Here is a 17248-nt window from a genome sequence, read left to right as displayed (position 1 = left end):
TAAATAGGTGACTTGGGGTTCGAATTTCCTATGAGTTTTTCAATACAAAAATTGTCATATCTTTTCAAAAGATAGCCTTGGCCAAACACTTGCAAAATCTATAAGGATTCTTGTATGATCTTCATCTTGTAATATTCTTCTCTTCAAGAAAGAAATTATCTTCTTACTCAAAAGCAAACGGTTGTTTTTCAAGAGATTGTGAGTCTCTTAAGTTGTAAAGATCTCTGAACACAAGGAAATGGTGTCTCTGTGTGGTTCAGACTTTGTAAAAGGATTTTACAAGATAATAGAAATCTCAAGCGGGTTGCTTAGGGACTAGACGTAGGCACAAGACGTGGTCGAACCAGTATAAAAACTGAGTTTGCATTCTCTCTTTCCTTAAACTTCTTTAATTTATTGCAGTTTATTTTTACTTTGAAGAAGTTTAATTTGAATTGTTCTTTACTTAATTCATATTAAGTGTGCATTTTCTAAGTCAATAGAGAATTAAAATTTGATTAGGGGAAAGTTTTTAAAACTTAATTCACCCTCCCTCTTAAAGTTTTGAGGCGACTTGTCTAACATTACGTCGTGACTTCGGTATTGCAACGAGTTCACAACGAAGTCGGGACACCTATTCATCGAAGTTCATAACAATGAGGGTTCATGATTTCAACATTGAGATATCTAGATGAAACAAATCTCAAATCTGGAATGACAAAAATGAACCTCAGAAGTAGTTGGTGTCCGCGTTGAGATCCACCAACACCATGAAGAACCCTTGGCAATTGACACCTTATCCCTTGTCCCTAACCGACTTCTTCAGACAGCTCCTTAGGACGGTAGGGAGGTGAAGAGGAGGAAGATACAATGTTAAATGTTTATTATTGATGATTGAATTTTGAAAATGAATTTGAATATTAGGGATTTGAGGATGAGTTAAATGTTTTTCTATAAATAAGATTATTATGGTGGTGGCTAAAATTTCCCACAAAGTTTTAACCAATTTTTATAGTGAAACTATTATTGGTTAGAATATTATTACACATAGTAACAATTTTTAGCCATCAATATTCTAAATTAATTATTTCCAAATTTAAAATACTAACAAAGTTTAACATTGTTGACAGAAAATAGTAAAATTGACCAAAATAAAACTTTTGAAAATATAAATATGATCAAAATTAAATGTTTCGAACTTAATCTACCAAAATGAAATAAGTGTAAAACTTATTGCATTAAGAAATTTTTAATGTTAATTTCTCGGTCTTCGTAGTTGATTGGTAGCACCGATGTATAGTGGCCAAGAGTTGTTTTATTCATGTTGAACTCTAACGTAATACAAAACAGGGGCCAAACAGTTGTACATAATTAATTCTTTACAGCGGGGTGAATGTAGGAAGAAGAAGGATCAGACACTGAAAAGGGTAATGTTGGGATATTAGAAACTATGGAGGCGCATAAAGAAGTTAATGGGGTGCAGGTAGTAACAGCCTGGGTTAAAATATTCACAGCCCACAATAATCCTACTGTGGTTGCTTTTGAGGAGCTCCTGTGCTATCTATGGGAGCTTTAAATATTTTTTTTCTCAGAAAATTCCATTTTTACATAAACATGATTTGTTGACAAAATAAATAATAAAATCATATTTTCAATGTCTAAGAAAATATAATATATATATATATATATATATATATATATATATATATATATATAATAAAAATGTGATTCTACTGTATATTCTGCTAACGGAATGATGTTTATTTTGTGTAATTTTTTTTATAACCCCTTTTACTCAACACAAACATATTTCCAATTTGATAAATTTTTACTAAAAAAAATTATAATTAATTTATATATAGGTTACCTTTTTCCCTTTATTAATTATAATAACAATTCAGTATAAGAAAGTTAGGAATATCAAAAAAATAATTATAATATAAATTATATTAATGATAACACATATTACTTTTTTTTAATATTAACCAAATTAATTGATATAAATTATCTTTTTATTTAAATTTAAATTAATGATGACATAGGTTACCATTTATAATTATAATTGAATTAATTATGCTATAAACTAATAATATAAATTGGTTTGATTAATATTAATAAAGATAATCATATAATAATTAATTTGGTTAAGTTTATAAATGATAATTTTTATCCAATTAATTCAATTTTAGTTAAAAAATATTGATTACTTTTAAAAATGATAAATTATATTATAATTAATTTGATTGATTTAAAAAATATAATTGCATTTATAATTAATTAAAAAAATCGTAAACAATAGTTAACATAAATATGTTTTTATTGTGTAAAAGTGGGTGAAAAAATATATAATAAAAATATAATTTCGTTAATAAAATACACAACTGAATCACGTTTTCTTTATAATTTTTTTCTTTTTTACAAAAATGAAAGATGATTTCATTAGGTACTTTGTCATTATCATGTTTTAAGGACATTTTCCAAAAAAAATATTTAAACTCCACGTGGATAGTAATAATAACAGTATTTGTAGTTTCAATAGTAGCTCCCTTGCTTTCGCCAGACCGCCACAAATACGATTTTAGTTTTGGGCCTATAACTTGAATGTTTTAGCCTACTAGTAATATCTAAAACAGGGAAACCGAATTTTTTTTACGAGTCTTCTTGAATTAAAAAAAAAAGTCTTCTTACAGACAAGAAAAAAGGAGGATAAATCTTCTTTAAAGTTATAAAATTAAGAGTTAATACTTTTAACTCTGCATTTTATAAATAAGGACCTGTTTTAAATGTAGAATTGAATAAATTAATATATATATATTTTAATTTGTTGTGTAGTATTCTGATTGAGTGACATAATATGATTAATTTCTGATATTACTTATTTATTCTATTGAGTTAGTGTAATTTTTTTCATGTAAAGGGTTTTGAGTTAGAAAACAACTAAATAAGATAGATTCAGTACACAAATATTAGAATAATATATAATATATGATATCCTGTCAACTAAACAATACATGATATAATATAACATATATAAATTTAGTACATGTAAGTTTTTTTTAACTTTTATTTTTGAAAGTTATTTTTTTATTTTTTATTTTTGTAAATTTTCATTTTTTTAATATATATTTTTTCATCTGTAATCCCGGTAAGTTCACGCTTTAGGAACTAAGATTGAAAAAGTGAAAACTTATATAGAACTAAAAAAAAAATTAAAATTGAAAAATATAAACTTATATCGGAAAAGTGCAAAACTCGGGTGTTGTAACATTTTATTTTAAATGTGTAGATTTAATTTTCAAATAAAGGAGTACATAACATTAAATTTACATATGATAAAAATTAAATTACTTTATCTAAATAAAAAATTGCAATTATTTTATCAAAATAAAGTATTTAAAATAAAATAATAATTAATTGAAGTAATTAACTTTCCATATATTTTATTTTTTAAAATTTTGAAATTCCTGATTCGAAGACTACATAAAGGTATTTCTAATTACTTATTTTTATGTTATATATTTATAATTTGTGTTTATATTTTAACTTAATTTTTAGAATATAATATAATATTACATACTTGATTTACACTTTGAATTCTATATTGGCTATTCCATTTTTTTAAGCTCTTCCACTCTATTTGTTAACATTCTCTATAATATATGGACAAAATTATGACCTTAACTTAAGTATTTTTTTTCTTTTTTGTAGTTAAAATTAAAATTACACTTTATTAATTTATACAATAAAAAATAATATTAAAGATCATTTTTTATGATTAAAGTAAAATTTTAATTAATTGATACTCAAACATTTAAACCGGTACATATATACTAATAAAACAATCGGTATATATATATTATTTATAAAAAAGGATAAATGTTAATCTAACAAACCAGTTTCTAAATAAATTTTTTAAAATATTTTTTTATGCTGGGAAGGGCCAGAAAGCCTTAAATATTCTTATATATTCTTTTACTTATTGTTTTAAAAAAAAAAAAACATACATATGAATGATATGATACTGTGGCAGACAAAAGTTCCTGCAAATTAAATATTCCTTGTTTGACTAATTATGCAGAGGACTAAAACAACATTTTGAAAATTCTAGAATTAGAAAAATAATTATAAATTTGGAGGATAGAAAATAAAATATTTAAGTTTCTTTTTAAAGAAAAAGAAGAAATGCATTCAAATCCTGAAAGAATTTCCCTCCAAATGATTATTAATCACCATTACTGTACTTCATTTCCCCACTTCTGCTATCGTGGCGAATCTCAGCACTGACAAGTCAACCGGATGGTTAATTAATGTGTCAGTGCCGCGACAAGTTATTTAGCTTTATTGATTTTGGAACCACAAAGCTGGCGCATTTACGACGTCGTGTCGCTACACCTGTTCTTTTGTTCAAAATCGAACCTCCTGCAGGGAAAGTTTCCCTGTATGACAAGAGCAGCGTGCTATTGCGCTCTGAAATGATCACGCTCACCGAAAAAGTACTTTGCAGGCTGCACATTACACGTGTTGGAATATTGTTGATCAGCGCAGGCGGTGCTACCCTACACCTGATCACGGGGAACAACACCGCCGCATGCATTGCTCGCAAATCACACTTGCACGAAGCTGTTTAGGCGTTTATCTACGTGCCTACGTCTCACCTCGTGTTATTTTGCTTTTACCAAACTGTCCCTCGCTTGCTAGCTGGATTCGGATTGCATGCGTGGTTATCATAGTACAAACTGTTTTTGTTTTACTCCTACGCACTTATCCGGATCCTCTCCCATAACTGGAGGTGCAGTTAAGAAGGTTCCATCCATCAGATCGTATGAATGATCATGATCTCGCCATGTGTCCTTCATTATATTTTTTGTACTCCACCTTTCCTTCTCTCTCCATGGAACAAAAACGCCTTTCTCTCCACGGATCCTCATGTAACCCATAAGGCAGTTAAGGTAAGTGGTCTTTGATTTTGTTTTACATTTATGAATAGACTTTAGTTTTTTAATAATTTTATTTAAACATATAAAGACTTATGTTTCAAACTTATGTAACATCCTTATTAGAATATGATGAATATTACTTATTAATCAATATATAACTAAAAAATTGTGCAGTTTTTATTGGTCTATTCGTTTTTTTTATGGAAAGACCTTTTAATTATTTGGCTGCATTAAATAATGCAGTAATTAAAATTAGTAATTGAATATAGTCTTCTAAAGATAATTTTATTATTTTTTAAGATTATTTAATTAAAGCTAATAATAATTTTATTATTGATATTTAATTTAATTTTTTTTTAAAATATGAAACTGTTTTTTTATTATTTTGCATTAAAAAATCTAAAATTTTAGGTGAAAATAAATTTAAAAAATATTATATTAATCTTAATTTTTTAAAAGATTTAGTGAATTTATTGAGCATTACATATTACACTTACAACTAAAAGAAAACCTTTAAAATTAAAATTATTAAAAATTTATGTAAAGTCAACAATATTACAAAATAAATAAATTAATAACTTATCTATTTTATGAGTGAAATACTAAATTGATGAATTATTTTTCACCTCAAATTTTTTTCTGTTAGGCCTCATATTCTTTAAACACAGTCCTGCTTCCTTCTCTGCTCTCCGCAACGGTGATCACCGGAGAATTAAAACTGTCACCGGAACAACTTATAAACTTGGTCCCCAACCTTCCAAGACCACCACCGTCGCCGACCACTCCCTCCTATAAATCTCCCTCTCCGTGTCTACACTTATATAGCAAATCTTGAATGAAAATTGACGGTTGCAATTGTTGTCAACTCGAGCAACATTTTCACTCCGCAGCCATTGGACCCTGCAATTGTGTTAGATTCTTTTTGTTTTTGAGTATGTGCGTGTAATATTGAAGGGTTCTTTCTATTCTTACTATTTTTTACTATTTTCATTACTTTTATATGACCCTTTTTTATTGTGATGTTAAAATGTCTTGGAAAGGTGGGGTTGGTAGCTGAGCACGAGGTTTTCAATGTTATTCTGGTTTGCCATATTTTCCGGCGACATACATTATAGAGAGAGAATAGTGTTGTTTTTTGTTTGAGTGAACCACGAAGAAAGAGAAAAAAAAATAAATAATGTGAAACACATGGCAAGATCAGAATCCTTCTTACGATCAAACAGCTATTTTTTATTTTAATTGGACCTGCATTTTCCGCCAATACAGGAAAGAATAATCCTTAATGGTGGCAAATCATTGTTACAAACCATTAACATCAAATTACAAATCATTGTTGCAAACCATTAACATCAAATTACAATTCATTGTTTGTATAACGTATAATTTGAAGATAGTTATTTCGAGGACGGATCCATGAATTTTCTTTTAATGGTGACAAAAATAGTTTATCATATTTTATAAAAGAAAAATATTGTAAGTTTTTACAAAATATATAATATTATGATAAAAGAATAATCTAAAATACTTAAGTTTCTATAAATTACAATTGTCTTTTATGTATTTTCATTGAAAATATTTTATTATTATTTTATGGTCAATATTATAAAAATTATTTATCTATATATATAACCAAATAATCATTCATCTTCTATCATGTGATTGAACATTCTATTTTTCATAAAATTAACTACAGAGAAATATCTTAAATGATAAACTCTCTTAATCCTTTATTTTTTTGCTCGATTTTGGAATTGAGATGAAATTATTCAAATAGAAACATGCCCCATAAGTTAGTAGATGAATGGTTATACTTGGTTGGATATCTATTAGAGGAGTCAGAACATTAAAAATTATTATTAATTGAAAGTTATTAAATTAAAAATGTAATTTCTAACCATTTTTAACTGCAAGAAAACAAATTATAATAACATAATGATAAAGGATTTGACAAGTGGTATGTATTATTTCATGAAGACAAAAGGATTTGATCATTTAAATTTAGAAGACATTGTAGAATGTCACATTGTTTACCATCACTAGAGAAAGACGGCTAAAATTGGAGCAGGATGGAAAGCTTTTCGTCAAACACAAGCTTTCAAACCTAACATGCAAATTGTCTTTGAATTTCCCGATCCAACAGTTAACTATGTTTTATTTTGGTCATGTTTATAAATTAAGTACAATCTTATTATAAGTTTTGTAAAAATTTGTAAATCGACTATGTCCTTCTCTTAACAATATTAAGACTTTGTTATTTCCATTCCCATATATAATATATATTTTCCTTTTGTTTCATATCCAAAATAGTTTATACGCAGTTCTGATTCATTTTTTACTTATATTTTTTTTACTCATTCACTTGCTTTCAAATTTAATAAATAACAACACTGTATTGTTAGGAATATTATAATTCCTAATTAATTAATTAATGTAAGCTACATATTATATTTATCATTTATATTAGTTATTTACATTTATGGGTTCAATAAAAGTGATCTAATTTCGTGAGCCTATTGGACTATCATAAAAAATTAATATGAGCTTGATCAACGGAAACCAGTTTAGCCCGTTAAGAAATAATGAGAACTCTAACAGGTTAAAACCTAAAGCAAGGTTGTGGTCCCTAATGCACCAAAATCAGAAATTGTATTCTTTTTTCCCCATTTGACGAGAAGCCTAAGGTCCCAAAAGAAAAACAATGATTTGGTTGAGGAAGAACACAAAACCTATAGTTCCTCAGACTCATCAATTCCATTACTTATCATGGATCCAGATATTTTTCACAATCCCTCTTGATAATCTAACGTAATGTGTTTCTGGTGATTATTGGTATTTTATTAAGATCCCTAAAATTCCAAACAAGTGGTATCAGAGCCACAATTATTGTTAGATTATTGGGAATTGAAGTTATTTGGTTTGTGTTATACCTGTATTATTTTGTTACATGAACCCTAATTTTATTTTGGGATTTTATCTTTGCAATTATAATTATGATTGTAAGTTTGGAAATTTTTTTCTTTTCGATCACGATATAATAATCATCATATGCGCGTTCATGTTTTGCGTTCGGATTCCATGAGAAAAACTTTTTTTTTTCTCGCTCCAGAATAGTCATCCATTTTTGTTTCTCGTTCACGTGTTTGTTTGTTTTTTTAATGGTTGTTGGTTTTGTTTCCTTATGTATGCCATGAATCCATGCCATACATGCCATGACATAATATACATGTGATGCATAATCTTTGGCTTTATTATATCATCATAAGAAAACTCCTGTTGCGTATCGTTAAATGCAATTTGGCTTTTGCATTTTATTTTTGTTTTCCTTGCTTTTATCTGTGAATTATGTGTATTAATTGGTGATTCCCATTATGTTTTGGTGTAAATTCAGAAATTACAAACCCTCAAAATTATTCCTTTTTTTTTATGTCTGGTAATTTTGATTGAGTTGATTGAAACAATATATTGTCAAAGCAATCTCTATGGCATAAATTAATTTAATTAAAATTGCATAGATATTAGTATAAAATTATTTATGCGAATTGTGCTCAGCCCAAAGGAAGACACAATTTGGCTAAATAATTTTGTATCTGTGATGATAAATGTGTGACAATTATAAGGTATTTTCATGTGAATTATAGTCGGTCCAAAGAAAGACTATGATTTGATAGAATTTATTGTCAATATTTGATCATTGTGTTGAGAGTACCAATTACAAATTAATTTCTCTGTCCAAAGACTATGAATTAATGTTATGCTGGGTATCTTGTGATGGATTTGTTATGTGAACTATTTTGCACATGTCTTGTTATATATATATTTTATATAACTTATTGGCTTATTTGTGAGCATGTAATTATTTTTATTTTTATTATTATTCAGTTTCTGTTGCTAGTGCTGCAAATGTATCTGCTCAAGTGAACAATATCCCTATGCTGAATGGGACAAATTTTAAGGTTTGGAAGGAAGCCATAGAAATTGTTCTCGGTTGTATGGATTTGGATTTGGCACCGAGAATAGAACGACCCACTTCCACTTCGGAAGCCTCCAATGAGGTAAAAATTGAGAAATGGGATTGTTCCAATCGAATGTGCATTATGATCATGAAGCATTCTATTCTAGAAGTATTTCGGGGCTCTATTTTTTAGGGTGAAAATGCAAAGAAATTTATTGATGAAATTAAACAGTACTTTGCCAAAAATGAGAAGGCGAAGACGAGTAACCTGTTGGCTAAACTCATCTCCATGAAGTATAAGGGCAAAAGTAATATAAGGGAGTACATAATGGAAATGTCTAACTTGGCATCTAAACTGAAAGCACTTAAGTTAGAGCTTGGTGAAGACCTGCTTGTGCATTTAGTTTTGATCTCACTTCCTGCACACTTTGGGCAATTCAAAGTGAGTTATAACACTTAGAAGGACAAATGGTCCTTAATGAGCTTATATCTCACTGTGTGCAAGAGGAAGAGAGGCTGCAAAGAGACAGATTTGAAAGTGTTCATTTAAGCTCCACCTCTCAGAATAAGAAAAGAAAGAAAACTAAGGGTGCTGCTGAAGGGTCTTCTCAGCAAAAGAAACCAAAGAAGGATGAAGAATTTATTTACCTGCTACTTGTTCATTTGGAAATAATAAAGTTAGTCTCTACCAGAATTCAAATTTGATTGGTTCCAGTTCCTTAATTGATAATCTATATATGTTGGATGTTAATTGTTCCTATAATGAAATACTGCGAACATATTCACGTGGTACAAAAAGGAAATTAAAAGAGAATCCAGCCACTTTATGGCACAAACGCTTAGGTCATATCTCTAAACAGATAATTCAGAGACTTGTGTCAGATGAAATTCTTGAACCTTTAGATTTATCAGACTTTGAAGTTTATGTTGAATGCATAAAGGGAAAATGAACAAACATAAGGAAATTAGGTGTCGAAAGAGCTAAAGACATCTTAGAACTAGTACATACGGACATTTGTGGTCCTTTTCCAACACCTTCTTGGAATGGGCAATAATACTTTATCTCGTTCATAGATGACTACTCTAGATACAATTACCTTTATTTGATACATGAGAAGTCCCAATCCCTAGACGTTTTTAAGAGTTTCAAGGCTGAAGTTGAACTTCAACTTGGAAAGAAAATTAAGGCTGTCAAATCTGACCATGGCGGTGAGTACTATGGTATATATGATGGATCAGGAGAACAACGCCCAAGACCTTTTTGCGCTTTTTCTCAAAAAGTATGGAATTGTTCCGCAATACACTATGCCAGCCAAACCTAGCATGAATGGTGTTGCAAAATGACGAAACCAAACTCTTAAAGATATGGTGAGAAGTATGGTTAGTCATTCTTCTTTGCCAGAGTCACTTTGGGGAGAAGCCTTAAAGACCGCAGCTTACATCCTTAATAGGGTACCAAGTAAAGCAGTTAATAAAACCCCTTATGAACTTTGGACTGACAAAAAGCCAAGCATTAAGCATTCGCATATTTGGGGTTGTCCGGCTGAGGCGCGGTCTTATAGGCCACATGAAAGAAAGCTGGATTCAAGAAAAATTAGTTGTTATTTTGTTGGCTATGCTGAACGCTCTCGGGGCTATAAGTTTTATGATCCCACTTTAAGATCAATATTTGAAACGGGAAATGCAAGATTTCTTGAGGAAGTTGAGTTTGGGAAGGAAGAAAACATAAGGAAAGTTGTCTTTGAGGAAGAACCTGTTATTGGCAGTGCTCAAGTCCTCATACCTATTATTGTTCAAGAAACAACTCCAGTAATAGAAAACAATTTTCAAACTATTGTTGATGACATAGTTCAAGAACAAGACAACGATGAGGTTCCTCCTCAAATACCTATACAACAACCTCAACAACCTCAAGAAGTGACATTAAGGAGATCTGATAGAGAGAGGAGAAGTGCAATCCCTGATGATTATATTATCTTTCTCCAAGAACATAAGGATGACATTGGTTTAACAGAGGATGATTCGATTAACTTCTGTCAAGCTATGCGTAGTTCTAACTCTCAAAACTAGATCAATGCCATGAAGGATGAGATGAAATCTATGCAAGACAATGACGTTTGGGATCTCGTCGAATTACTTGAACGTGTGAAACCTATTGGTTGCAAATGGATATTTAAAACCAAAAGGGATTCAAAGGGCAATGTCGAGAGATATAAGGCTCGTCTAGTCGCTAAAGGATTTACCCAAAAGGAAGGCATTGACTATAAAGAAACCTTTTCTCCAATATCTTCAAAGGATTCTTTTAGAACAATAATGACACTAGTAGCTCATTATGATTTAGAGCTACATCAGATGGATGTTAAGACTGCGTTTCTAAATGGTGACATTGAAGAAACAATTTATATGATGCAACCAGAAAACTTTGTATCAGGTGACTCAAAGTCTATGGTTTGCAAACTAAATAAATCCATCTATGGTTTAAAACAAGCTTCCCGTCAATGGTATTACAAGTTCCATCAAGTCATTACCTCATATGGTTTTGAGGGAAATGCAATTGATGATTGTGTATACCACATGTTTAGTGGGAGTAAATACTCATCCTTGGTGTTATATGTCAATGATATACTTCTTGCTAGCAACGATATAAGCTTCTTACAAGAGACTAAGAAATTTCTGACGAAAATTTTTGAGATGAAAGATCTTAGAGAAACCTCTTTTCTATTAGGAATCAAGATACTAAGAGATCGCTCTCAAGGTATCCTAAGTGTGACACCCTCTACCCCTCACATATATACTAATAAGGAAAAAAATTCAAATATTAATTAAAAGTATTTTTAAAACATTTTTTTTACAAGTCTTTCAAAGGGGAAAAAGGCTCACATTCATTTTCTTCTACATCATATTCAAACTTGTCCAAATAAATAATAAAGTATTCTCGACTCAAACAAGGTCGTCTAAGCTTCATACAATTAATATAGAACCTATATCCTAATGTCACATCCTATCAGAGCATTGTGTCCCCGTGTCCTCTAGCATGAGGTTCTTCATAGTCATCCACCTATTCATCTGCTCCCCCGAACACAAGTTTAAGATCATCACAGGATCCAAACACAACAACACACAGGGAGTGAGTTATCACATTCCTAACTAATAGAAAAACAAGACAATTAAATATACATATTATATAAATGAGATACCACTTGCTTAAACATAGCTCACGTAACTTCACCACTTCGTCATTCAAAATTCACTTTTCAATCATCAATTACATTACACAAGAATCCCACACTTCGATCAAGATATAATAACACATCAATTAGCAAACATATGCAACAGTTATGCTAAGACTCAATCCTATATGCAATGTGGTACCATGTCAGTGAAAAACCACCCTGGGGCGCTTAGGAGTACATAACAAGACACACCACACCATGGGTTTGTCAGGTCACTCTCACTAAGTAAGATCATAGGGAGACCAGTCAAGGTCACGATGTTTTGCGAGAATGCTCCAACCATATGGGATCAGCATAGGCTTAAAGAAGCACTCAAACCCGGTGACCCCCAAGGCCTACACTCCGAAGAGTCCGTCAGGGCCTCTCCCTCCTGATTCAGGTCCAACCCCTAAAATCATTTTAGCACACAGACACTGCTAGTGAATTATACAATACCCACGACCTCACACCCGTGTCTTAAGCACGTACAACATATTGCGCTACAATTTAACACTGGTTCCTAAATAGGAACCTACACTTTCTCTTTAACACTGGTTCCTAAATAGGAAACCTACACTTTCTCTTTAACACTGCACATTTACACTTTTCTCAAGATAACACTGGTCGGGTTATTGTACAATTCACAGCTTACAACACAAATAATGTCACATTAAGAGTTAATCACACACTTATTCACAACCAAAACTCATTCACAATTTCACATCTCATAATGTCACAATCCACCATCACATGTTTACACATATCTCACAAATTAACACATGTTCAACTTTACACTTATACTCAATAACAATATTATAATCTCAAAGCAACATGTTATTCTACAATTCATCACATACTCACAATTTGAATCATCATTTCATATCCTCAATATAACAATTTATATAAAAGACTATCACAACATGAGGACTAAAACCCCTCAAATAATATTACACAATTATATCAAAATCATAGGTCTAAATATACAAATATCAAGAACACAATTTATCAAGCAATTTTCATTAGGACATCAATATTTTATTTATAATCATAAAGGAAAAATTGTCATTTAACAAACATCCCAAAATAAAACCCCAATTTAATCCTCTAAGGATCCCTACACATGTTCTCACTAATCCCCAACTGTGAATAACTCATCCCTTACCTCTAAGCGGACTCACGTGTCTTCCGATAGCGATAGCAGCATCTCTAGCGGTTCCCTAAGATTCCTCCAGTTTCTCCTCCGACTGTTCCGATAGAGTTCCCAAACGTCAGAGAAACGTAGAAGGGATTGAAGCCTCTATTTGGACTATCTTCATGCGATTCCTTTTTCTCTCTCCACGAACATCATCTCACAAATCCCAACGATCAAAGCGGGCGCAACTGAATTTAGAACAAAATATCCAAATTTCAAAACAATCTAACGGTTAACGAAACCGGGATTGTAGTTTTACCAAGACAGCTCTGGGTTTCTGTGGGAAAGAAAAAGGTTACAATGCGAAGGGTATTTCTCTCAGTTCAGACATGATATTGAATTCCCAACGGTGAGAATGCTCGGAATTGGGTTGCGAACGTGGTGCTCAAATTTCACGACGATCCAACGGTGAATGAGTCCGAGATCGTCAGTTTTCTGAGACAGGTTTGGTGGGCTGCGGGAAAAAAAGAACGGGTTTTGAGAGGAGAAGGGAAAAAATGAAAATGAGGGAAAGAAGAGACAGCGTCAGTGTGAAAACTGACCTAACACTATTTATAGCTAGATTTACTCTATTTATTTATTTATTTATTTATTTATTTATTTATTTATTTATTATTTTATAAAAATAAACTATATTTTATTCTCTATCAAACAAATAAATAAAATATCCTTTTTATTTTCTCTCAAATCATTATTTTAATTAATAATTATATCTCTCTATTTATTTATTTATAGAATCTCATCATTTTTCTAAAACTCTATTTATTTATAAATAAAAATTATTTTTTTAAATTAGCTTACGAAAAATGGGATGTTACACTAAGGTTGTCACAAGAGAGTTATATCGATAAGGTCCTAGATAGATTCGACATGAAAGATAGTAAACTAGGAGATACCCCAATAGCTAAAGGAGACAAATTCAGTCTCAAATAATGCCCCAATAATGACCTTGAAAGAATAGAGATGCAAAAGATTCCTTATGCATCAGCAGTAGGAAGTCTAATGTACACTCAAGTTTGCACTCGTCCCGATATAGCATTTGTAGTAGGAGTTCTGGGCAGATATTTGAGTAATCTTGGAATGTAGCATTGGAAAGCAGCAAAGCGTGCGATGCGTTACCTAAAGAGAATAAAAGGATATATGCTCACTTATCAGAAGTCTGAGAATTTGGAGATCATTGGGTACTCAGACTCTGATTTTGCTGGATGTCAAGATAGCGAACGCTCCACATCTGGATATATATTTATGCTGGTTGGAGGAGCTATCTCTTGGAAGTCTGCTAAACAGATTCTCATAGCTTCTTCGACCATGGCCGCAAAGTTCATTGCTTGTTTTGAGGCATCCAACCATGGGATATGGCTGAGAAATTTTGTCACTAGTTTGCGTGTGGTTGATGGCATTGAAAGACCATTAAAGATTTATTATGACAATAATTCACCAGTTCTTTACTACAACAACAATAGGAGTGCAACCAAATCAAAGTTTATTGACATCAAGTTTTTGGTTGTTAAAGAAAGAGTTCAGAATAGACAGATTTCCATAGCACATTTAAGGACTAATGATATGCTAGCTGACCCATTTACGAAAGGTTTGGTACCTAAAGTTTTTCATGAGCACACTGCTCATATGGGAGTGACTCCTTATAGTACCTTAGTTTAGTGGGAGTCCCATTTATGTTCTATATATGTCTTATGTTTTTCAGATATTTGTATAGATTGATTTTCTATAAAATAAATTTGAAGGTTATCATTTCATTCTGAGCTTGTTTTGTTTGCAATATTTATATTGTGTTTGGATTTATCTCTTTAAAGAATAAAGTTTGGACTAGTTGGAAATGAACATGAATGAGATCACATTGCATGTTATTTTCATGTCGCTTATCCATATTTGATCTATGTCATCAAATATATGTGACATTGGTGATCATTGTGGCTCAATCACGTTGGATTGTGAGCAAAACTACAATGGTTCTGTGTTACTATAGAAGATGGACTAGATTGTTTAAGAAAAGTCTAAAAGTAAATAACATACGGTTGCACGCCTAAAAACTTTTGCAATACAAATGATTAAGGTTAATATGAAGCTCAAGTGGGAGGTTGTTAGAATTTTATAATTCCTAATTAATTAACTAGTGTGGGCTACAAATTATATGTATAATTTATATTAGTTATGATAGTTCAATAGGCTCACCAAATTAGTTATTTACATTTATGGGCTCAATAAAAGTGATCTAATTTGGTGAGCCTATTGGACTATCATCATAAATTAATATGGGCTTGATAAGCGAAAACCAGTTTGGCCTGTTAGGGAATAATGAGAACTCTAACAAGTTAAAACCTAAAGCAAGGTTGTGGTCCCCAATACACCAAAATCAGAAATTGTATTCTCTTCTCCCCATCTGACGAGAAACCTAAGGTCTCAAAAAGAAAACGGTGATTTGGTTGAGGAAGAACACAAAACCAATAGTTCCTCAGACTCATCAATTCCACTGCTTATCATGGATCTAGGTATTTTTCACAACCCCTCTTGATAATCTAATGTAATGTGTTTCCGGTGATTATTGGTATTTGATTAAGATCCCTAAAATTCCAAACATGTACAACATTATAATTGTATAATCGACACATATATTGTAATTTTTATTTTTCCTCTTACGTTGCGGATACACAATAAGAACTATACAATTGAATGATTTATAAAGAAAGTAAGAAAGACAATTACTATAATTTGCATCTTGAACTACCATGAGTCATATTTGTCTTCTATTAAATAGTCAAAATTTGATTAATTACATTTTCAAAAAATGAATGTCTAATGGCTACGAACCCACTTTTTCTTCATTCAGCTATCAATAGTTACTAACGGATCTAATAGGTCTTAATCATCACATTGTCCATAGTATATGATACCATGACTATTCTTTTTAATTAATTTGAAAATTTATTTTTAAGTGTCATATTAATGTCATGCATGGGCTGAAAATAAATATTATATACCATAGTAGCCCAAATTATTTTTATACACACTCAAATTAGTAGCAATAAAGAAAAAAATGATATTGACGCATACAAATGACAAATCCGTAACGATTTTATAGATTCATAATATGTAACAGATTCACCAAAGGAAAATTTTCGAATTATCTGAAATGGTGAGGGTGTGCAAGTATATTGGTGGGTGAAGGATGCAAAAGTGGCGCTGGTGAAACGTGGTTGATTTTTTAAACCGCAAACACGATTTGATGAATTTGCTTTTCATTTCAAAACCTTGTTGTGCCTTCTTCATTGACCAGTGGAAAAAGCATCGATAATCTGCCAAAAATGAAGAAAGAACCTGGCTTGGAAGATGAAGATGGTCTATCTCACGCGCGATGATAGTGCCCTCCTCCACCAATGATGCTGCTTACCACTGTCAACCGGACAACTAACACGTGTACAAGCATCGCGCTTGGTAAGATTATTGGTACCCATACACTGTATTTTGATTTTTCTATTGTCTCTCACGGAGCTAACATGATCTTACCCTTACGATTCTTTGCATTTCCTTTCTTGGTTAACAGAGTATATTCATTTTTCGATAATCATACCACTGTGAAACACAAAACACAGACGTGGACATTTAGTTTTAATTAATCAATGTGTATAGCGAGTGGGAAAAAAATAATAGTGTTATGCATGTCATAGAACATGGAGTATTGTGTGTTAAGCCTCATTTTCTCGACTCAATTTTCGGTCTTCAAAATACATGAGTGTTAAAAATGATTTCTATTTTACCAATTTCATTTATATCAACAGCGTAAATATAGATCTACTTGTTGTCAACACCGAATGATATATTAAAAGAAAACCATATCAATCTTGTGTTGTTACAACATTGGTTTGTTCATGTACTTCATTGAATCTCACTTATACACAGGTACTGCATTATGAAAGAGTACATGTCAATTTAATATATCAGGCTTGTTCTATTACCTATT

General features: G+C 31.2%; 1 protein-coding gene across 1 annotated transcript; it reads left to right on the top strand.

Annotated features, from left to right (window-relative positions):
- Positions 1-6848: 6848 nt before the first annotated feature.
- On the top strand, positions 6849-9328 carry LOC114397089. The gene is made up of 3 exons (XM_028359211.1): positions 6849-6870; positions 8796-8968; positions 9062-9328. The coding sequence occupies exons 1-3, from the start codon at positions 6849-6851 to the stop codon at positions 9326-9328; spliced, it is 462 nt and encodes a 153-aa protein (XP_028215012.1).
- The last annotated feature ends 7920 nt before the right edge of the window (positions 9329-17248 follow it).

This window comes from Glycine soja, chromosome 18, assembly GCF_004193775.1.
Source record: "Glycine soja cultivar W05 chromosome 18, ASM419377v2, whole genome shotgun sequence".
Taxonomy (NCBI): domain Eukaryota; kingdom Viridiplantae; phylum Streptophyta; class Magnoliopsida; order Fabales; family Fabaceae; genus Glycine; species Glycine soja.
The sequence above is the reverse complement of the archived record's forward strand: the minus strand, read 5'-3'. Positions and strand labels throughout refer to the sequence as shown.